Below are 23,732 nucleotides of genomic sequence, written 5' to 3'. Positions count from 1 at the left end.
TTAAAATTTCGTTTTGGCTTTCGATTGTATTCGCCCGTGTCCCACGGTGCTTACTGGAACATCCTACTACAATCAGCAAGACTTCCTCATAATACAAAAGGGATAACTGCGCTACCTGGCACACACGTAACATCCATAGACACGCACAGGCGCAGACTTGCAACTGAATTTTATTACACACATTCCTCCTATATGTACACTTCGCAGAATTCAATACCGAGCATGCGCTTTTCAGAAAGGTGTCATCACAAAAATCCTATCAACCATAATACGTCATCTTAACAGCGCTCATCGATGAATCTCATTTCTGTGCTATGTAAGAAGACCGATGAACCACTGACGCATTCATTTCCCTTCTTCCTAATGTGGTATGCTTCGCAAATTTCCCTTGCTCTATTATCTCGGCAGCGGCTCAATATCTTAACATCTTTCAGCATCGGTTCGCACTTGCACTCAGAGCAGTGGGTGGGTAGGTGTCCGTTTGTATTGTTTTTGACTGACAATTCATGTTCACGCATGCGCACGTTCACACATCTTCCGGTCTGTCCTACATAACTTTTTCCACATGACAAGGGGATTTCATAGACAACGCCAACATTGCACTCTGCATATGAATTTGCGTGCTTTTTCCCGCATCCTTGTAACCTCCTATGGCGGCCGCCTATGCGCGCGCACAACCCTTTAAGCTTCTTAGGAGCCGAAAACACGACTTGAACTCCATGTCGCTTCCCAACCTTCTTTAGGTGCTGCGACGTTTTGTGCACATAGGGCACAACTACGCATCTCCTATCGACCTTCGTCCTTTGAGAAGGAACATTTGAGTTTTCGGCCTTGATTTTCTTCAGCACTGCCCCCGCTACAGCAGTTAGCACATATTGCGGGAAACCAGCCTCTTGCAACCTAACCATCTGCGCTGCAAAGCTTTGCTGTACGGAGTGTATGCATGACTTCTTCAAGGCCGACACGGCACACTGGGACGCTATGGCCCGCTTCACTGTTTTGGAATGACTGGAATCATAGGGCAACAAACTCTTTTGTGACCTCGGATTATATTTCCAGCAAACATGGTCGTCAAAGAAGGTTAGAGCGATGTCTAAAAATTGAATTTGGTCATCTTTTGTTAGTTCATGAGTGAATGATAACTCTTTGCCATGGCGCTGAAAAAGGTGAAGTACATCCGCAATGGCATAGTCATAATTGGAATTGTCACGCTTTTTTAGAAGCACAAGGAAATCGTCAACATAACGATACACGCACACAACCTGGTCACTGTCGAGCCCTTCGTTGACCGCTTTGTCAAAACCTGATAAAAAAATATTGCACAGCAAAGGGGCTACGCAGGACCCAATGCAGATGCCCTGCTTCTGCACGTAGTGGCTGTCTTCAAACTGTATAAAAGTCGAGTTAAGATAAAACTCTAACAGCACTAAAAACTTGTCTACGGTCACACCAGCTGTGTTCTGAAACGCTACCTCGCCATTGGCTTCGATGCAACTGCGCACAGCCTGATACAGTGATGAATGAGGAATAGAATAATATAAATCTTCTATGTCGACGGAAAAGGCACTGCCAATGGCGTTACTCGACACTAACAAGCTAATAATATCTAGAGAGTTTTTTGCCTCAAATGGGTCGTTTACAACAAGGGGAACCTTGTTGTGAACAAGAGTGCAATGTTGGCGTTGTCTATGAAATCCCCTTGTCATGTGGAAAAAGTTATGTAGGACAGACCGGAAGATGTGTGAACGTGCGCATGCGTGAACATGAATTGTCAGTCAAAAACAATACAAACGGACACCTACCCACCCACTGCTCTGAGTGCAAGTGCGAACCGATGCTGAAAGATGTTAAGATATTGAGCCGCTGCCGAGATAATAGAGCAAGGGAAATTTGCGAAGCATACCACATTAGGAAGAAGGGAAATGAATGCGTCAGTGGTTCATCGGTCTTCTTACATAGCACAGAAATGAGATTCATCGATGAGCGCTGTTAAGATGACGTATTATGGTTGATAGGATTTTTGTGATGACACCTTTCTGAAAAGCGCATGCTGGGTATTGAATTCTGCGAAGTGTACATGTAGGAGGAATGTGTGTAATAAAATTCAGTTGCAAGTCTGCGCCTGTGTGTGTCTATGGATGTTACGTGTGTGTCAGGAAGCGCAGTTATCCCTTTTGTATTGAGATGCACCAACTCGCCCACCAACAAGTTCTTCTAAACTTCCTCCTAAATTCAGTGTTTTTTCCTAATTTTCTTATTATACCTTGTAGTGTCACGAACAGTGTCAAAATGTATTTATGGGACTTTGCTTTTTTATTGACATTAAAGTGGATAGCGTAGGCAGTGTGCTAGTGACGGCTGCTGCTTTTCATTACGTTAAAATAGTATTTAGGATAAAGACAAACACACATCCTTGCAGTAACTTACCTCTGCACTGCAGTTGTCCCGTTCGCGGTTCGATATGGGTTTCCACCTGAAAGACACAAAAAGCGCAGGCGTCAGAATATCATGAAAGCGTTGCGAGTGCGCATGACGTCTAACACGTTCGATGACATATAACACAAAAGTAGGCGTTCTAATTCAGTCACGTGTATAAGTATCCCCAAAGAGCCACTTGAGACATAAACTGGTCTTAGGTACACGAGGCCACCAGCTTGCCTAGCCACTGGGCCTTCAAGACAAGAGTGCACAGGCCGCTTATACTAGCCACGGCCGGGATAGATTAGAAGGATACGCGAGATCACACGTTCCTTGCATCTTCAGCATTCTGCGCGCTGGGCGTGATATTACCGCACTTCTACTTGTACGGGACAACGGAATATCATGGCAACGGCGACGGCAGAAATTCGCCTGGGGTGTCCGTAAACTTAATATATTTGCTATTTCAATAGCAATTTCTAGGGGTGTTATCGTTACAGATCTCACTGAAGTCATTCCATTATAAGCTACGCTGAAAGTCTTTTCCTGTCATTGAACATTCTCTGTCATTTACTTGTTTTTCTGTGCAGCGTGCGCGCAGACCATCTATTATCGAATAAGATTAAGTAAGCATATCGCTAATTTCGACAAAAATAAGCTATAGTGTTAGCGATTTCGACCTATCATGTATTGAATTAAGGACCCCATCGTGGCACCGGCGGTATACCTTAAATGTGAATGCCGGTTCTTCTTTTTTCCTTCTCTCTCTCTCTCTCTTTGTCACAAACAAGCGCGTCAATAAAGCGCGCGCGCGGCCGCTTTCAAACGGTAGCGGGATAGCACGGCGCCAGATGCTCGCCCAAGAAGCGCGAACAACGAAAAAACAAGTATCAAAAGACACCACGAGCGCGCCTCCTCACCCCAACCGACAGTGCTCTGATCAAACGCCCGGTAAAGCTTGGAACCATCTCGAGGGAAAGCATGACGCGACGCCGAGTGACGCCACCGCGAGCGGCATCGACTAGAAAATTCTCGCCCTTTCCATAGCTTTGGCTGTGCTGCACGCCGAAGAACACTCCCGACGCTTCTGGAACCCGGGGAAGAGGATGTAAAAGCGTGCACCGACGACCAGCGAGCAGTGAGTGATTCATTCGGTCCGGAGATGGTGAAGTTATGTTGAGTGTAGCTCCGCCAGCCAAAGAAGACATGTTTATGATGTTGTGCGGTCAGTCGATCGTTCGATCTGGAAGAATCGGATGACGACGCCGTGTGAACAGGGACAAGTTGCGTGAGTGTTTCCTGGAAGAGAAACATTCGGAACCGACGAGGGAACGACGACGATCAGCGCTGTAGTTTGCGTGAGTGTTTCCTGGAAGAGAAGCATTCAAGTACCGTCCAAGAATTGTGGACAGGATACGCTGTTGAATATTCAAACTTTAACTGTTCTTGAATAGTTGTAATGCATGAGATTGCATTTGTAGCGCGTGATCTGTCTGTTTAGTTCCCGTTGCGTTAACACCATCTGAGTTATATGGTGAAGTTGTAACTGATACCAGCCGAGTGTGCATGTGTTTGTGACTTAACTGAGAATATATTTCGTTTGTGTTATCGACTCTCGGCTATGACTCGGTCTTTGGACCACAACCAGCGTTCGCTGGCGCACTAAAAGGACCTGCTTTAAATTGCCCGTGCTTTCGTGGTGCGTTCCGGGGGGCCGATACGTCCGCCCTTGGAATCCGCCCGGCGATTGCCATTCCCGTTAACGGGACAATGACACTCTTGCATTATGCTCTACCATAACCCTGCACAATTTGTACTTGAATCAACCGAACTACAGGGAACCATTTTTTTTTTTAGTGAGAGGGGGGGGATCATGTTTTCATGATCATGGTTTAGTGAGAGGGGGGGGGGGATCATGTTTGGAGCTCTTTCCTGGATCATGTTGTTCACGAGCGCCCACTGCCCGGTTATTTTACATCCAGACAAGGAGAACCGGTGCCGCATAAGTTTAGCGGTATTATCTGCTCCTCCCAGCAAACGTACATTGACCTTGTCATGCCCCAACTACAATTCACAGGCAGCGGCCAGACTTCGGCACTTAAGCACGAGCGGGAAAGTTATCATATAGTGTGTGCCGTGAACTGATGCATATACTTCCGCGATCAGTCCACTAACACCTCAGCGTGCATGTGCAGCCTTCGTGAAAAGGACTCGCTCACTACATCCGCTCGCTTGTCGCAAGTTGCGAAACAGGTGCCAAAGAGAAGCGTCATAAGAGGAAAAGCACGGCGCGACAAGCCCAGTACGCGGCTACGCAGCGTCTTAATAAAGCAGCTTCGACCGAACGCGAAAAATGCACTGCTGTGGAGACGAAATTGCGACGTATAACGTCTCGAAATGCAGTCGGCGAGTACAAACACAAAGTATCGCCCATAAAAACTAGGTGTAATTATAATAAACGCAAAGCAATCTCACGGTCTTCTTTGGAATGACGGCTAATGGAAGGACTCAAAGAATAGGCTCCTTTAGCTGAGCGTTTACGATCTGCTCCGGTGACACCTGCGTATGCTAGCGATTTACACGCAAACGCGTAGAAGGAACTGTAGTGCGCATACGCAGAACGATCGTGCGAGCAACGGAACGTACGACGCACCACTCGCTCCGCTTGTGAAGTCGGTTGAGCGGAGCGTGAGGTGCGTCCACTTTGTTTCGCCGTCGTTTTGCAGCCAAGCCGAGCGCGTCGCGGCAAGACGCACTTGTCGAAAACGCGAAATTTATGCAGTTCTCTGCACTGGCTCGGGCCGCTATATCTGTGCGGAGCGGAGCGTAAGCGACGCTCAGGTAAAAGTGTCTAATGCGAACGTTTCTTTCTTTTAGTTACTATTGCTTTTAAACACTATTGCAACCGACAAAGAATTACCATTCTTTGTAGGTAGGTACATCCTATTGCGAAGAAATGGCACACTTAAAGAGGACAAAAGGAGGCGATAAGTACTGCGTTCGCATTTGGCGTCTCCTTTTGTCGCGTTCAAAAGCACGTCTTTCTTCGCAAAAGTAGGTATCAACCGGCCAAAGTTAGTGTAAAAAAATATTCATTGTTTCACTATCTGTGCGGAGATTGCCGTGATTATTTTCGATGCTGGGGCTAAAAAATACACAACAACGTAATCTGCCGTCGTCAGCAATTCCTCTGGCGCTGTATTCTTACTGAGACGGCTACCCAGACGAGTGCCCACATATGCTGCTTTGTGCACAACCCTGTACGAATTACCAGGCTTGATAACGTTGCCCAATAGCGCAGCAGTAGAGGTCCGGGGCGCCGCTACAGTAATTAGAGGACACTTTGGAACGAAGAAAGCTGTCCAGCCTGTTTATCAAAATGATGTCTGTTTCTATGCATCTTTGTAATGGGCAGCGCAAAAACAAGGACACGAGAAAAAGCACAACACACCACACAGCGCCTGTGTGGTGTGTTGTACTTTTTCTCGAGTCCTTGTTTTTGCGCTGCTCATTTCAAAGATGCATAACCAATTTCAACTTGCCCAAATGTAAATTCTTCTGTAATGTTTATTCTCTACAGCAGCAGCGAGCGGTCAATTTGAAATAGCAGGGCGGCAAATGCACGTGTCGAACCAGGGACGCGAATGAGGCCGTACGGAAAAGTAAACGGTCGGCGAAAGTAAACGAACGCTCGGCGAGGAAAAAGAAAAAAGAAAAAGAAAAGCGGTGCGCGCGAGCTATCGAAAACACTAGGTCTAGAACCCCCAGCGGTGGCGGCGGAGCGGCATGCTTGCATTCCCGGGCTAGTTTTAGCGCAGTGCGTCGTCGCGTCTTGCTGGCGTCTATGCTTGGGCTCGGCCCAAGAGCCGGTTTATTTTGGCGCAGAGACATTCCGCTGCAGGGACGGCGGCTGTTTTGCGGCGCAACGATGGAAGCAAGCAGGACGGCGGGACGTGGTTCTGGGCTCTCTCATTTCGCAGTTTTCGCTCCTGTGCAGCGCTCCGGCCCGGCATCCCGTGCCTCGATTTCCGGCCCTAAAACTTGTTACCACCTCGCGATATTCGCACGGCGCCGCCTCAGTTCTCTTACTCTTCTCCTCCTCCATTTTTACCAGCCAACGGCAAGAACTTCCAGTAGCGCTTCAACATCGCTAGATGCCGTAAGGCGGACGAACGTTACGCTCTACTGCGCAAGTCCACGTAACGGATGAAATAAGCTGCTGTTGGCTTGCGAAATTGGCAGCGGTAGTGTTTGCTTGCGCAAAATGACGGGGCCGCAAGATTTATGGCCACTCTGGAGCTCCTGTGTCATAAGTACCACCCACGTAACGGTAATGCACGTCGAAAGTAACGTGTTGTGACAAATCTTAGCAGTTAACGACACTGCTGGCTATTTCGGAGTAAAATGTGTCCACAGTATTTAATCTTGTCACAGGCCTGAATTTATGACTCTTCGAGGGAGCAGCCATATTTTGCGTAGAAAATGCGGGAACTGGCAGAAACGATAATAATAACTGTAGGGGTTTTACGTCCCAAAGCCACGATAAGATTATGAGAGACGCCGTAGTGGAGGGCTCCGGAAATTTCGACCATCAGGTGTTCGTTAACGTGCACCTAAATCTAATTGCACGAGCCTCAAGCAATTGACCTCTATCGAAATGCTGAACCCACCACGGTGGTCTAGTGGTTATGGTGCTCGACTGCTTACCCGAAGGTCGCGAGATCGAATCCCGGCCGCGGCGGCCGCATTTTCGATGGAGGCGAAATTGCTTGCGGCCCGTGTACTTAGATTTAGGCGCACGTTAAAGAACCCCTGGTGGTCGAAATTTACGGAGGCCTCCACTAAGGCGTCCCTGATAATCGTATCGTGGTTTTGGGACGTTAAACCCCAACAATTCTTATTATTATCTATTGAAATGCGGCCGCCACGGCCGGGATTCCATCCCACGACCTTCTGACAGAAACGACGACAGAGGAACAGCGATAACGCTCTGCCTGTTCTTCTTGCATGCTTGGTGCTTAATGTTCGCACGCCATGGCTTTGCCCGTTCGGCCGTCCCGTCATCAGACTGACAGCCATGGGCGAGTGCTGCATCGACAACTGGCTACTGCATTAATGATTACATGTGCTTGCTGCAAATGGGCGAGAGAGAGTGACACATTCTGTCAAATTGGGTAGACTACAGCAACGTTCTTGATTTAATGTCTACTAATTAAGACCAATAAAATAACTAAGGCCGTTTTAAACTGTTGTTTAAAGGTTTCCCTTCACTTAGGCCGCACTCGGACTACAGGCTGGTGGTCAAAATACCAGGACGTTTATTTTTTAATCATAGGTCTATCACATCTGTATACAAAATCAATTCAAACCAGTGTGTTAAAAAACAGCGAGAACGATCGAAAAGCCCGATATTTAGCTGCAATAAAACTTTAATGGCTTTGTGTAGTAGCTACTCACAATGTGCGAATTTGACGTTTCTTCCACTCATGGAACGTCGCGAGTACACTGTAGCTTACATTTTTATGTTTGCCCTATTTATCCTATCGAGTGGCGCATGTACGCTACAGAAGTTGTGGTCTTACCAATTTCGTCTTCGCTCAGAGCCTGTAGGACAGCGGAGCGAACGAGGTTCTGGGGCAGCCCCACGGGTTGGATGTTGTTGACCCTGCACACAACGTAATAGATTTACGAGTAAGCTTAAATGCGAAATGAGTCCTCGTTAGAGGCAAATATTCGCCAGACAGCAAGAGTGAGGCCTCGGCTGAAAACTCGCATAAAAACAATGTTTGTTTACTACCCCAGCTTCTACTGTTTCTACTCGTGCCCCTTGCTCCTTTACAGACTTGTCACGAAGCCAACTCAGGTGAAAGCCTTGACTGTTCACAAGTTATACTTTCACCCATGGTTTCACCCATGGTGGCCATGGTTTCATCCATGGTTGCTGCGCAAAAGGCTAATGATGCTCATGCGACAGCAGTACTACTGAATACAGGCATGGTACTCAAAATAGCTGCCACAAGCTTTATCTAAAAAATCGAACCAGGCAGCTAAGTGTTCCACGAAAGCTCGCCTAGCCACTTGTCGAGATGCAGGAAATACTGCTGCTCTCACTAAGACAATCTGCAAAAAAAAAAAATGTTTCCGAGGAACCATTACTATTTTCTTGGTCATTATACGATGGATAAGCGCCTATAAAGACGACATGCGTTTACCAATATATGGAGCGAAAAGCTAACGCTTGGAAGCCGTATCGCAACCAAGGAGCTATTAACGGTCTCCAAAGCGTGTTATCCTTTATAACGTGAACCCTTAACCATTTCTGCTTTGTTTACCTGCCATTTTGTTTTGAAGGCTGAATGCTTGAGGATCGTTCTTTGGCTCATTTCAGTGCTATCTTCAGGCCACTACCGCAGTTGTCAATGCCGAACCACAATCAATTCTCTTGGGCAACAACACAATACGCGATGCACAATGCGCGGGTTCTAACAAATTTCACATGAAAGTCTTCCCTTTTGTAAAATACGCTGAGATGCGTCATGCCTTAATAACACATTTAATTATCACAAGGGTAGCATGAGTAAGTCGAGGATATAAAGAAATTCGTCGTGTCCGATGACTGATGTGAGATTGGACTTTGCTTTTAAAGATTCGTGTGGCGATCAATAAACAAAAAAAAGCTTTCTTTTCCTACGTAGGCAAATCATGACGTTGCAGATTCATTTCCCGATAGGTCAACACCTCCCAACCCCACCACACGCCCCCTTTGACAAAATATAGTTATGGCCTTAGAACGAAGTGCAGGAAAGCAATTTCCTTTACATTTCATTTGTGCTTGTTAATTTATGTACTATTCATTGACCTTGTCTGATGCACCAAGTCTATTTCTCAATACTATTTTCCATACAGGGGGCCAGTTTCGACGTGGAAATTTTCGAACTGCTTTCAGGTTTAGTAATAAAAAATCTAAAGCACGCGACTCATTTTCTATTCTATATTGCGTCTTTCAAAGCCGTCTTCGTTCTGCGCACGTACGCTCTCTCTACACCCACTCGAGTATTTCAGCAGTATTTAGCGAATAATTATATCGTGCTTAATCGACTCTGCTACGTTCGAAATGAGATTTCTTTCTTCAGTGAGTTTTCATAACGACTAATGAAGCCTACCGATGCAATCACAGGCTGTAGAGTGTCCACTGTGTATGATGTAAATTTCATTGAGTTCCAGACGTCGAGACGTCTGCGAACATCTTAAGTTTGCCGGTCGCAGTAGTACCTCAAGCTGACATGAATGGGATCACGTACACAGGAAGCACATTCGTCATTACCACATTATCACCGCGACGCTCGTTAGCATTGTTTACCTACCACAAGTATATTGTATGCATGAAGCAGCTCTGAAATGGTGAAGCAGCTCTGAAAACGCAGGCATGTTTTTAAGCGGCAATTATGAAAGAACATGGTCTCTCCGACAACTCTGAACGCAAATTCTCGTTACAGCACCTCTGTCTAAACTTATAGGGATAAATGAAGCGGTCGGGGTGCAGGTAGCAACCACTATTCACGAAACCTGTTTTCAGTGAGTGCTACTGTAAAACACAACACAATCGTTTACTATGCTATGCTCGTATATGTTGCACAGCTCCGTCCTGGCAAACAGAACGATCACCGGCATCGCACAGCAACTGATAAAATTGAGAAATGTACTGGAAATCCATGCAAATGCAAATTTGCGTGCGGTTGTTTTTCAATAATAGCCAGAAGAAAAAAAAAATAACCTTTTGCCTCGACGTCATTTCTCGTGGACTTATGAAAGCTAAACGTGAGTCTCAAGATAAACACGCCATACTGACTTCACGGGTTACTTCCCGTTTCCCTGTATAAGTATTCCGAAGTACAGTACACAGGCAGCTACGCCAGTGACCACGGTTTGGTTTCAGCCGTTCCCTTTTTCCGGACTGTAGGGTAGCAATCGAACTTCCGGTATCCGACTAACCTCCCCTCCTTACTCCTTTTGTCTCTCGCTTTCAGGCTATGACGTTCCAGAGCTTGTACTAATAAAAATTATATTTCGTAGCTGGCTTCTGCAACGCTCTTGGCTACCTTCATGACAATACTGTCGTTATCACACCGATCACCATCTTGATTGGTGGTTGTCGGAACGCTGGTCAATGAGTACGCGCTTTTAAGCTTTGGATAAATTCTCAGAAGGCACAGATTTCCGATTTCTGCTCTTCCGAATTTTTTTTACTGGTATCTTTTTGTTTTTTTTGTTTTTTTTTTCGTTCACTGCGAGGTCGAATCCCTATGCCGTTTCCCTCGGTCGCGGCGGCTTCTAACTTGAACGGGGCAGCGACGAGAGATCATTCTTCCTGAGCAAGCAAAGCAGTCGCGCCTTTTAGCAACGCGATTAGTGTAGCGCACATTTTTCACGCTCGCTCACCCGTACTGCCATTCTTGACGTCTGGCAAAGCGTCAAAATCTGCGCGTCGCGGTGGACCCACCTACTTTTCGACGTGACACACCACGCTATTTAAAGACACTTTGTTCTTCTCTTTCTTTTTTCTTTCAGTTCGTGTATAAGCGTGTCTGTTTCAAATACCGGTATAGGCGCAGACTAACGCCACGCGAGGATACTGCTTCACATCTCGTCAGTCTGTTCCCACATGTTCTCCTCTCCACTTATACTCGTCTCGTTGAACTAGTTTGCCCCGCTGACAAATTTATCGAGCTTCACGCCCGTTGCTAGTACACATATAGCCGTCCTACTTTCTCGGCTACCCTTAGTATACACTGGTTTCGTTGACACCAGTTTAAAGAGGCGCTGAAGAGAACGGAGAAATCTCTCTAGGCTGATAAAGTATTCTTTAGAAGGCCTATTTGCGTTAATTTCATGGTAGACGGCTAACGATTAGAAGGGGATAATAAAGTCAAAGCTTCCACTTTTTCTAGTATTATTCGGGCCATAGCCTCATCGCTGGTACTTACGTCAGTGTGACGTCATGGATGTCCCAATATTTTGTTTTCTATTTCGGCCGTTGCATACGAGCTGTAAAAGTTCTTTTTTTGATTTTCTTTTACGATCTAGTCTTTAGCCTACTGCGAATACAATGTAGTCTACTCGTACCAATAAAAAACGTTACATAGGCCCAAGCAAGAGCTGTCAGTATCTGTGACGTCATGGTCAGCCGGTGCTCAAACTTCGAGGCAACGTTGTCACCCGTCTTTCGTTTTTGCGGCGTTTATCGCTTACGATGGACGCTTCATCTCGAGGTAAAAGAGATTATTTCTGGCATTGTAGAAAGCGAAATTGACTCATGCACTTTAGCTTGCCTTTTCTCCTGGTGCTCACTTTATGAGATTTAAGAGCAAGGGGCACTGTCGAAGTTTGATTATCAAAACAACTATACTACATTTATAGGAGAGCATCTTATTGCAAGAATTGTGTTACAACACTTTACTGGAAGCTGTTCACGGTCAACGATCGTGTTACGTGGTCTTGTCATGTACGCCTTCATTAAAAATAGATGCACTGTGCTGCACTAGCATAATGCAATGTGTTATGCATACTAGCAACTACATGCATAATTGCTTGAAGACAACTTCACTCGCAATGGCATAGCCAGACATTTTTTTTTTTTGGGGGGGGGGGGGGGGTAATGAGGGGGGGGTTCAACCAAACTTTATGTATGTTCGTGCGTGTGTTTGTATGTGTGCGTGTATACATACACACGCAAAATTAAAAAAAATTCGGGGAGGGGGGTTTGAACCCCCAATGGTCCTCCTGGCTACGGCAGTATTCACTCGACTTACAGCTCGTATAAGATGTGTTGTCAGTGTGTGTACAGACGTTCTCTATGGCGTACTGGCGGAGGACCTGGTAGAGTGAGGGTATCGTGGAGGTCAGGACATTCCCTCACGCATCCGTGGCCCTTTCCAGATGAGTGTTTCTGCCACCTGCCTTCAAAATATTCTTTCAGAAACAAAAAGCGGTATAACCTTTGAACCGTACACATCAAAAGTATGATTCCTTCACAATTATTGCGAATTTTCTTTCGATTGTGAAACGGTCACTACATTGATTGAAGAGGTAGGTAATATTTATAAGACGTTAACAGGATGCGCTGCACTTCATGTTCTCGCTGAGATTACGATGCCGCGTTAACTTTTGGAGGACACATGGTGACCTATGTATGATATTTCCCGTTACGAATAAGTGTGCAATGTTAACTAGTTCGAAATACTGGTTCCGTGAACGTCAGTGTGATGTATACAGTGTATATGTGCTCGTCCGTGAATATGGCGTTACACGGCTTGTGGCGAAGGTTGTGCTTACCCGTCCTCGGCGGTGATGGCCTGGGCGTGATATGCCAAAGTCTCGGCGACTTTCTCCTGCGAGTAGAGCTGCAGGGGCGAGTTGTACTGGTTGTGTACAACGGCCTTCACTGTCGAGGGCTCGCCCTGCAATACAGGCAGCGAACACAGCCGATCAGAGCGAACATACACCACCGAATAACGTCGCCATTCATACAACGACACGCGCTCAAAATGGTTTAAACGAAACAGCACGTTCATCGAGAAAAAAAAAAGTGTTGCATTCGCAAGGTCGCATTGCCGTTCCGCGTGTGAAGGTGCATAGCGAATTATTTTTTTTTTAAATTATGTAGCTTAACTTCACTGTGGAACACGTGGGCTATGATAGACATCTGTGTATGCCTCCCGCACAGCCTTACAATGAAAGTTAAAAATTTATACCTCTACAGTGTCAGGTCTATGGCACGACGTCAAATAAAGTCACTTTGATGAGTTTTTATGGGCCGAATGTCTTATGTGATTTTATATCACTGAAGCATCGAACGTCTGTGTTGTCCGTCACCGTGGTACAGCAGTTAAGGTGCTCGGCTGCTGACCTGAAAGTCGCGGTTTCGATCTTGGCCGCTGCGGTCGCACGTCGATGGAGGCAAAATGCTAGTGGTCCGTGCACTGTACGATGTCAGTGCACGTTAGAGAACGCCAGATGGTCGAAATTTCCGGAGCCCTTCACTATGACGTCTCTCATAGCCCGAGTCGCTTTGAGACGTTAAATACCATAAGCAGACGAACCAATCGAAGTATTTGCCAGATTCTCATGCGGTAGAACTTCATTTTTCAGATCCCCGCAATGAATTTACTGCTTCAGTCGACATAGAGTCTCTGAGGTCGGAGAAAAAAGTGTTCTGTAAGTCCACTTTATCTCGCTAATTTGTCCGTTTGTGCCAATTCTATAATGAGCGTCCGCGACCATAGCAGACAGTACTGTGATAGGTATGCTTTAACATAGCTAGCTAGTTTTTCAGCCTCTAACAGTGTAACATCACAAAACCCCATTTACTTTTACTAAGTAGCTCTTTTATCCTAAAAGCACAAAGTGAAATACCATCGTGCTTAGTGTGTGTATATACATGCTGGTAAGCAATCATTTTCTTCAAGAAGCCTGCTTAATGGGCAAATAGCAAATAATGGCTTACCTTTCTCGGCTTCTGGAGAAAGTCTTCTCTGTAAAAGAAATAATAATAAAGAAATTTAAATAGACATCCTTCCATGTGCACATGTGCATGTCAGAATGCTGCCGCCACAGCGGGTTCGTAATAACGTTTGCTAGAGTGACATTGTCACGATGATGTTTTTCTCATGGTATTGATAGATGCAGTCTTGCATTTCTCTAAGTGCATTTCGCCCATGCATCATCCACGAATCAGAATGCATGCACTGATAGTTAGTTGTTCATTTTCTGGCCTTCGTGCCGGTATTAATTTCCAATGCAAGTTACAGGTACTACAAGAGTCAGCTTCGGGCAGTGACTACGGAAATAAATGTCAAATACGTTTAGCTTGTCCCTGCTCAAAAATATCTAGGAGCTGTTAGCACAAGGAAGGTATATTGTCTCGAGAATCTAAGGTCCTTCGCCGCAGCACCATTGCTACGCTACGGCGAAGTGCTAAAGCGAAGTGCTACAACGAAGACTTCGCTGTCTTGTATGCGGAGCAAAACAGCATCGCGTTTTATCGCTGGCTAAGGAAAACCGGTTAGCTTCGTCGGTGACCGGGAGATGTATCGTGGTACTCTCGCTAAATACTAACATCGGTAACCCGAGGAGTACTTACTGTTCTGTCCTGCATACGAGAGTTACTTAATTAATCACATCAAGTTGTGTAGTCAGTACTACTGCCGGTAAGAGTCAAGTTTAATACCCTATTTATCAAGCGTGGCAGGGACGTAACTGCTTTTTTGCTTTCTCTTTCCCTCGGTTACTACTCCTATAGGACAGACATGCCTGAAAGGAAGGTGGAACTATACGCATACTTAAGGCGTGCGACAAAAAGCGACGCTTACGATAGACCAGCTTTCTTGCAGCGCAAATCGTATATTTCGACGAGGAAATCCAGCAAGAGAAATAGCAGAACGGTTCCGTACACACTGAGTTCCACAGAGCACCTGCAACTTATTCTGTGTTAGTCACACGCACGGCCACGTATCTTGAACGACAAGATTGTTCAAGCCGGAAACACAGTGAGGTACTGCATCCGTCTTACGACATGTCCTCTTTGCTATTTCTTACCCACCCTCGCTATACGTAATACCTTATAAAATGCCTTTAAGGGTATAATAAACGATGATGAGTATGATGATGAGGATGTAATGCAACAATTCGCGGTTACATGCGAAAGAATGTCAGCGCACACATATACTGTCACCCATAGTGTTTGCTCTTCAATTAAGACTATATACGAGAACAAAGCTAGCGATATTAAGAACAAAGGAGCGATTCGCACAATGTGCCATGCGTGTGTCGTTCTATAAGGTGCATAAGGTAAAAACATCGTAGTACGCGTAATATGTACCAGCATTCAATGACAATATTTCTACCCCCGTTCTTCCAGCTTCAATGAAGACACCAATTAACTCGAAAACAGCAACCATGCTTTGTTCTGCATTTGCGCTCTCTCGCGTTCGCTGAATTCGGTACAAGAAATATATAAGCGGCTATATGTTGACGGGGAAACAAACAAGCGAGAGCTCAGCCACTTGAGCCGTTTTCAGTCATTTATTTGCTTCGCAGTGATATTACACAGCTCGTCCTCATCGCATGTGTCATTTTATCCGGTATCCTCTTTCTAGTTGAGGCCGTCTGCTTGGCTACTAATGACAATTTAGCTCCCCTTGCGGAGCTCATCGTTTCGTCGTGGCTACTTTCCAGGCCCGCAGAATGCCCCGCGCGACCGTGAGGCTTTTTTCAGTAGCACGGGCCGCGTGAGGCAGAGATGCCTGTCCGAGACTTCGGCGTGTCCTAAGCTGAAAGGCTGCATGTGCCAAAAATCAAGGGCTACGTGAGCCGCGTCCAACGCGTGGCTTTTAAAGCGAAACAGCTCAAAATAAGCGCTCCTGCTACTAAGCACCAAATCTTGGAGCACCGCTACGTTGTTCATCGTGGTGGTTCTTTCCATTCGAACGATTTTTGTTTTAAAATATTCTTTGGTCCACGCTCTATGCAGCGTCTTTCGCTCTCTTCCACCATAAAACAAACGTGCGTTAAAAGCTCATTTCGAAAGCTGCGGTCTTAATAGCGCAGAGGACGCGTGCGCAATGTATGCACGACGATTTAATTAGTACGACGTCATTCACAATGACTTCAGCAGAAAGATGACACCTCCGCTCCGACCATTCACAAAGGCATCGTGCACACTGATTCCGCAGAAACCAAAGATTGCCCCATATTCCTTATGCAGTGCACATTAAGACTAAAGGAATATAGTATACTTGGTCTAAAGTGTACGACCCTCGACGATCGCCTGTTCTGCTTAATTTTCTTTAGGCAACAGACTTGGCTTGCCGTTTGTGGAGCAGTTTTTTTTTTTTTTTGCTGTTGCTGTCGTTGTTCAGCCGCGTCTGTTCTGTTCTTAATCATTTCTTCACTATTTGTGACCGGTCATTCGGTCAGTCCTTTCCTATTTACCACCTTTCTTCCTATCTTCAGCTTATATCTCTATCCGATTCTTGCTGAAGAGCACTCAACCCTGTGCTTTTCTCGGTGGCAGTTGTCAGCGTTCTCCCTCCCTATTTCCCATTTTTCTTTTGTATATGTATGTTTTAATATCAAGTAATAACTCATGCTGTCATTTACAGTTTTGCAATTTCTTTTTCTTGACTGTCACTGCGCACTCTGGAGATCTCAGGAGTATGACGCTAGCAACAAAGGCGACATGATCCCGCAGAGACCATTAGCATTCAGTGACCGTCATAGTGCGCGGCCGTGTCGGGCACAAGTAGAGCGGAAATTAAGCGGTTGCTACACGCCATGATATCAACGAGCAACCGACAAACATGAAGAAAATTACGAGAGGTGGCGCGTGCTTGCGCAAGAGTAATAATTATTGCTCCAAGGCATGGAAAGCCTTCTGAGCTGGGCAACGTGAAGGATCAATGAAGCATATTTCAATATGGGGACCGTTCCGTTCCGCGCTAGACGTGCTAACTAGAATGGTCTTCTGGTGGATTGGTTACCGGCACGGCTTGGTCGCTTTGGTGGCTACAAAGCTACTGTCTCTAACGAACTTGATTTAGAGCTGGTAAATACGAGCTGACACATGAAAAGGGACACAGCACAATGAAATCAAACACGCTTTCTGCATTGTGTGCGGGCCTACAAGCGCTATATACAAGTTCAATTAACAAACTCGAGCGAAATTATCAAAAGAAAAAGATTACCAGTCGCGCCTTTCTACCCTACATTTCTTGTTCATTGTATTTTAGGTAGCAATGTTGAGAATTATAAAAGGTTAGTTCAGAGTAGCTCAAAACCGCACGGTGCATAAGTGCGCCGATGATCACGGTGCGATTGCTATGACGAAGCATAATTTTGTTTTTGTTTTGTTCCTCTCTCTCTCTCTCTGACCTCTCTCTCTGACTTCAAGCCGAGAAAGACCGCCTAGGTCTTTCTCGCTCAGCACCACCTATTTTATAAAACACCTAGGAGGCCGTGAGGCCAGAGGCAGGCTTCTGTGAGCGTAGCATCCGTCCACGAATGATCACTATAGCAACAAAATATGCCGGACTTTAAGAGGGGAGCGAGTAGGCTTCGGAAGACGACAATATATATAGTAGCTGTCCGCAGCTTTCCTTCAGCCATGAAGTTCAAGTGTTCGTATGTTAGTTAGGTGATCGCGAATGGTTTGTTTCAGCAAAGCGGTTTCAGTCGACGTGACCGCAAGTACAGAAGCCATGATTTCGTCTTTGCTTCACGGGTAGGCCGTCCTTCGTAGGATATCTTTCTATAGTCATGTAGCGAGGAAATTAGAACGTCAGTATTAAAACACCGATTTGGAGCAGCAACATACATAATACGCAGCGCGAGCAGAACCGATTTGAACAGTCTCGGCTAGGAACTGAATTTAACGCCCTAAAGGCAGCAAGTGAAAACGTTAGGAGAAGCGTGGCTATTACTGGTAACAAAGCCAGTAATAGCCAGGCTTTTGGACATATGTAATCTACGCCGCGCATGAGGACGCAACACTGTTTCCTAATACTACTCACTATGATCACTTTCCCTGTTTCCTTCGTGAAATGAGTATTACTTATTGCTCAGCTGTAGAACTTCTCATTGTTGTAGTGCAGGCTCGGTACGTACGAATAAGCTGCCCATAACGCTATTAATGTAACAGCAAAGTAATCAAGATGCCTGAAAAGGCCACCGGCACTACTAGTGCAAGTGCTGCCTCCGTGCACGAAATGCCAATTTCCAGGGCGTTTCCTTCTCCTCAGACCATGTCAGCAAACGGCGAAGTAATGTAATCACGATGTCTCAACTTCCCTGTCTTCGCGTGAGAGGCGAACTCCCTAAGCCCGGACCATCCGCACTGTGTTCGAAAAGCATGGCACGAGATTACCAGTGCACATTAGTTCACGGCGACGTGACGGTCACTTTCATTTCATCAGTACCAGAAGACATGTTGTCGGGCACAACTCGATGAGGTTCCTCCTTTCCACGGGCAAAGCAACACGCCTCGAATATGCATTGGGGTTTAAGGTCGGAGACTCTAGCTTTTGAGGCGATATTCCGAGAGAAGAACGAACTCCGTCCTTCGCCCTGGCCCAAAACGCAAGCACTGCCACTCAGCATGACAAGAAAGGCCACACTTACGGCGGAAGCTCGAACATCCTGACGTGCGCTTCGGAGCCCAGAAAACCGATACTTCAACGGTGAGGCGACGACAACCTAAGGATCGCGTGAAAGAAGAGGTAAGTAAACCGTGGCAGCGACCAACAAAGCAGTGTACCGACGTGAGGAAACCGACAGTGATGGTCACCTGATGAGTCAGGAGCTGCGGACGGGGAACCGCGTGTCAACCCTGTGGGTGGAGCTGCCTTCCAAGAGCGCTCGTTGCTTTCTTCCTGCCTGGTGGCCTTCTTCGTGTCTGAACCCTGAGCTTGAGCGCGACTCGAGCGCGGTGGTGAGAGCGAAGGAAGCCTTACCCCGCTCTCCCTACCTTCTCTCTCTCTCTTTTTTTTTCTTTTCGAGCGAAAATTGACCTAGCCAAAGGTGGAGGAACAAAAAAAAGAAGGGGTACCGAAGGAAGGTGAAAGAAGAGCGCACGTTCTTGTGGCAGCGTTAAAGGAAAGGGAAAGAGGCCTTCACAACAGCGTCCTAAAATATATTTTCCCAACCCCGCCAGGGTTGCCCGGGGCAAATTCATCTCTCGCTGCTTTTCCGTCGGGGGCCCTGCACGAACCAAGGCCCGCGTCAGGGGAAGAAGAGACGGAAAAAGAGCCTCCCGTGTGCATCGGGGGCCGCCATGCCCTCTACAGCAGGCGTGTGATTGCGTCCAACTGGTGTCGCTGATGCACCAGCATGCTTGTACGCATTGCTCGCAATCAGAGGCGCTTGGTTTGGTGCACTTCAAGGAAGAAGCGCGGTAGTAGTGATACATCCCAAGAGAGAAGGGAAGCAGCAAAGGCGGCTCGACCTTGCTCAGGAATGACTCACATGATTGAGTGCAATCTTAAGCAAGCATCTCTGAGTCGAATGCAGCCGAAGCAGTTTGTCAGCCTGGCTGCCTGCCCGTTTTCGGAGGTGTGCATCACCCCTTCTAACAAGTAATACAAAATTACTCACGAGGCACAGCGGAGCCACGTATAGTTTTATTTCTCTAAAGGATAAGACAAGTGAAAAAAAAAAATGTTGCAGGACTTCATAAATTCCTTCGGCTTTGAAGGCATTTTACGTTGTCGGTAGTTACTGCTCCGGCTAAACACAACGTTCCAGATTACATCGGCTACATCGAACAAAAATAGGCGGAACACTTCCTACATCGGACAGCGCGGAACGCCCCAAGAAGTTGGATTGCCCTCACAATAAGTTGGCTTTTCCTCACGGAAGGGGACCTTCCCGCGTGCATTTGGGAGAGTGAGCGGTATGATCAAGTCGAGGAGGGCGCCGTGCGGATCGAGTAGAAAGTACCGCTTGCCATCACGTGCTTTCTCCAATGATGCCTCGTCGTCGCGCACATCGGCCCGTCGTCCGCAGTCGCCGTTCGCTTCTCCGCGATCCTCCGCTCCCTTGCCGGGAAACGGAGAACCTGTTGTTCCACGCAAAGCTGGCGACAATAAACACAGTCGAACGTGGAGAAAAGAAGTCTCACTCGCCGCTGCGTACAGCTTCTCAAGAGGCACGCTGAACACGACAGTGAAGAACAAGGCTGAAATTAGCGCCAAGGCGAATAGAGGCTTCCGGCGCCCGTCGAGTTTGCACAGCTGCGTACGAAGATGTTGAGGCGCTGTTTCCATCTATACCGCATTTTCTCGCGAATATGCCGCTCCTGCATACAAGCCGCACCCCCAAAACTACAAAGCACGGAAAATAAAAAACTTAAAAAGAATTCAGCCACTTCTACGCCGTGAAAACCGTCGGACAGAGAAGCTGTAAGCGCGCGAGCGTGTGTGATTGGCTAAGGAGGTCACTTGCATCGTCATCCTTTAGCATGATCTTCATCATCATCATTCCGAGCATCATTATGACTGTCACTTCGTTTTATTTATTTATTTATTCACTTCTTCCTCTGGTCACGCGGCCTGCGTTTCACATATAATAGTACGCAGGATGACCGCGTCGTCCTGTGTCCTTTTATTTTATGCGCTGTTTTAGTCGCGCCGTTTCACATCATGAATCAAACTCGCCCAGTTTTTATTGTACTGTGCCCATAGGTCGGCAAACTCACTCATTAGTCGACTCACTCAGACTCACTCAGACTTAGATCGAGCCACGAGTCTTAATCTGAGTTAGTTCGAGTGAGTAATATTTTCGTGATTTTGAGTCCGAGTGAGTCCGGCTAAGGAAAATTTTGGTGAATCTGAGTCCGAGTGAGCTCTAAGGGCAAAATATATTTCATGAGTGAGTCTGAGTGAGTTTCGCATTTTTTGCCGACCTATGACTGTGCCTACTACTACTACTACTACTACTACTACTACTACTACTACTACTACTACTACTACTACTACTACTACTACTACTACTACTACTACTACTACTACTACTACTACCACCACTGCCACCACCACCACCACCACCACCAGGACGACGACGACGACGGCACAGGGTAGACTAAGACAGCTTCGCTGTAAGCACATCCGCGCATTGCCATGAAGCCGCTTTCCTTGCGTTATAGTGAAGCAGTGCCGTGAAGCTAACTTGCGCACCAAACTTTGCAACGAAAATACAGTACATTCTTTAAAAGTTGTATATCCAACTGATTACCCCCCCCCCTTCTTTTTCGAGTTAGATAAACGTGGTTTTGACCGTACATCCTTAAAAACACCTAAAAAGTAGGTATCTCGTCTTTGTCCTTCAGGTCTCGACCGACGGTCGTCAGCCTAATGTTGCGTTTTGTCCTGCGCATTCATGTGATGCGCCAACCGTGACGTACTACAAGCGTGCTTTACCAAACACTACATGCCTAAGTCGGTGACTTATCTCGCACTAAGCCCACTACGAGAATTCTTGCCGATGCGTATCATCATCACCAAAACCTAATCCGCAACCACAAATTCGAAGGTTCTGGGTTCGGTCCCCGCCGGTGGCAAATTGTTTTAAGTGCGGCGCACTTTAGGGGCCCGGATTGTCGTCCACCGTCTCATGTCGCATGGCGACGCAGTGGCTAATACAGTGAATGCAGGCCTAAAACAAGGCTAACAATGCTCAAAACCAGTGCAAATAAACTAACAAGGTCTAAAATCATGAACTACAGAAATAGCCAAGGAGGAGTAGCAATAATTTACCTAAAATCGCGAAAAACGCTTCTGAAACATGCGGCTGAGACCCGCACCGCGCAAGAGAGGGCGGCACCGCCTCGCAAGCACGCGACTGCCGAGACGGTGGCATGCGCCAAGATATCGCTGGGTCGCGCCGTAGCGATTTCTTGGCGCCAAGAAATCGCCAAGAAATCGCTACGGAGTTCCTCTGGTTTCACGGTAGTGGAGCTGCATTAAGCGCAGGATTTAGAACTACACCAAGACCTCTACAAGAACGACATGTTTTTAATCCACCTTAATTCATTTCTATTTACGTCATAATTACTACACTACAGTTAAAAACTACAAATAACGTCCATTATGCTTTTCTTGGCTTCATTGTCTGTTGGCATCATTAGGTTGTGTCGAACAAATAACTGAGCCACTCGATCAATTCCTTTTCTCTCGTTCTGTCGTTTATTGTAGTGTCATAGTATTACGCTATGGTGCCGGCGCCGCACTCGTCGGCTGGAAGTAGAAGTCGATGGAAAATGTTCAAGGCCATGAAGCGCGGTGAAGTGAATTCTTGACCCCTTGCCATCACCACCCCCGCCCCAACTTCATGCAGCTTGCAGCGCGCTCGTCGGGACGAAAGAAAAGGCAGAGCGCTTGAAGCCGGCGATAACTGCCTGTAACTCCGATTATACTTAACGGATTCGAAATGTTTTACAGGGAAGTTGTATAATTCTCGTTGGTCGGAAAATTTCGTGGCGTAAACAGGAAACGCCAGATGCTCGTGTACTCCTATCCTAGCAGATGCGCGCGCTCCTTGCGTTTTCACCTCGGACCCTGAGGAAGGGCATTCGGAGAGGTGGACAGACGAGCCGACGAACGCGTTCGCTGTAGACTCGTGCACAACTGCGGCCCCGCCACGGTGGTCTAGTGGTTATGGCGCTCGACTGCTGACCCGAAGGTCGCGGGATCGAATCCCGGCCGCGGCGGCTGCATTTTCGATGGAGGCGAAAATGTTTGAGGCCCGTGTACTTAGGTTTAGGTGCACGTTAAAGAACCCCAGGTGGTCGAAATTTCCGGAGCCCTCCACTACGGCGTCTCTCATAATCATATCGTGGTTTTGGGACGTTAAACCCCAGATATTATTATTATCGTGCACAACTGCAACGCCACAACTAAATTTCGACCTCTGGGTGGTTTAGGGGCCCTTTAACAATTGAAGACAAACGGCACACCTTTTTTTGCAATCAGGCATACAGCATAGAGCTCAGTACTCCTTTCAATAAAGAAAACCACAAAAAGAGCACCAAAACCGCATGATGGATGATAAGGCGCCTGTGAACAATGAGAACACCCTGCCACGCGTTGCCCGTAAAGATTAGGTTGCAACTGCTTTGCACTTCACACGAGCACTTCGAATGACGTCAAACGGCCCTTCCTTCTCCCCGCGTGTGTCTCCTGCTTTCATATATAAAAGAAAGACCCGTCAAGCAACTCTATCAGTTCATTATAAGACTGCCATGGGTAGACCACGGAAATTAACGGCAGCAGAAAAACAACGTCAATACAATGCTCGACGAAAGGAACACACTCGTCTTGCTGAAAGTGGTCGCGGAAGCAATCACGGTCTACCACAGCGATAGCAAAGTGATTATGACTACCATTACTCTAAACCAATAATCCCCCCCCCCCCTCAGCATGTCTTTGATACAGCTTCGCTGGACATTCACGTTTGCAGGGCGGGATGACGGCCAATGTTTTCGCGGCAGGAGATGCGCCAGGCAATCTAAACCGACAGTGAGGTCATTCTATGATTACTTGTAAAAAGGTCACGGGATTCCTTTAACAGCGAGCAGTAAGAAAGTTTTGAGTTGGCGCGCTTATAAAACTTGCATGAAAGGCAATGTGCATGTTTTAGCTCAGCAAACTCACCATATTTTTCTTCTAAACTTCTCAGGGACAAGCAGGTTAAAAAAACATGTAATATGATGCAGCCAAAAACTCGTCCCGGCCACGTGTGAGCAGCCCAAGAGCTAAGCCGAACGT

The 23,732-nt window shown here is 46.7% G+C and overlaps 1 protein-coding gene across 3 annotated transcripts in view; it reads right to left on the bottom strand.

Annotated features, from left to right (window-relative positions):
* Positions 1-23,732, bottom strand: part of LOC119396375 (transcription factor SPT20 homolog) — a 90,482-nt gene that overhangs the window by 6,032 nt on the left and 60,718 nt on the right. The window contains exons 1-7 of one of the 3 annotated variants that reach the window (XM_037663591.2): positions 18,758-18,954; positions 18,592-18,666; positions 14,787-14,888; positions 13,922-13,949; positions 12,751-12,875; positions 8,001-8,083; positions 2,428-2,473 (exon numbers count right to left, since the gene is read on the bottom strand). In XM_037663591.2, coding sequence (XP_037519519.1) covers positions 2,428-2,473; positions 8,001-8,083; positions 12,751-12,875; positions 13,922-13,949; positions 14,787-14,888; positions 18,592-18,608 — 401 coding nt within the window. In that variant the 5' untranslated portion in view covers positions 18,609-18,666; positions 18,758-18,954. Of the gene's footprint in view, positions 1-2,427; positions 2,474-8,000; positions 8,084-12,750; positions 12,876-13,921; positions 13,950-14,786; positions 14,889-18,591; positions 18,667-18,757; positions 18,955-23,732 lie in introns of those variants that run through there. The other 2 variants (XM_037663598.2, XM_037663577.2) reach the window with 2 other exon arrangements.

The sequence above is a fragment of the Rhipicephalus sanguineus genome, chromosome 1 (genome assembly GCF_013339695.2).
Source record: "Rhipicephalus sanguineus isolate Rsan-2018 chromosome 1, BIME_Rsan_1.4, whole genome shotgun sequence".
In the NCBI taxonomy this organism is placed as follows: domain Eukaryota; kingdom Metazoa; phylum Arthropoda; class Arachnida; order Ixodida; family Ixodidae; genus Rhipicephalus; species Rhipicephalus sanguineus.
Note: the sequence above shows the minus strand (reverse complement) of the source record. Positions and strands in the feature narration are given on the sequence as shown.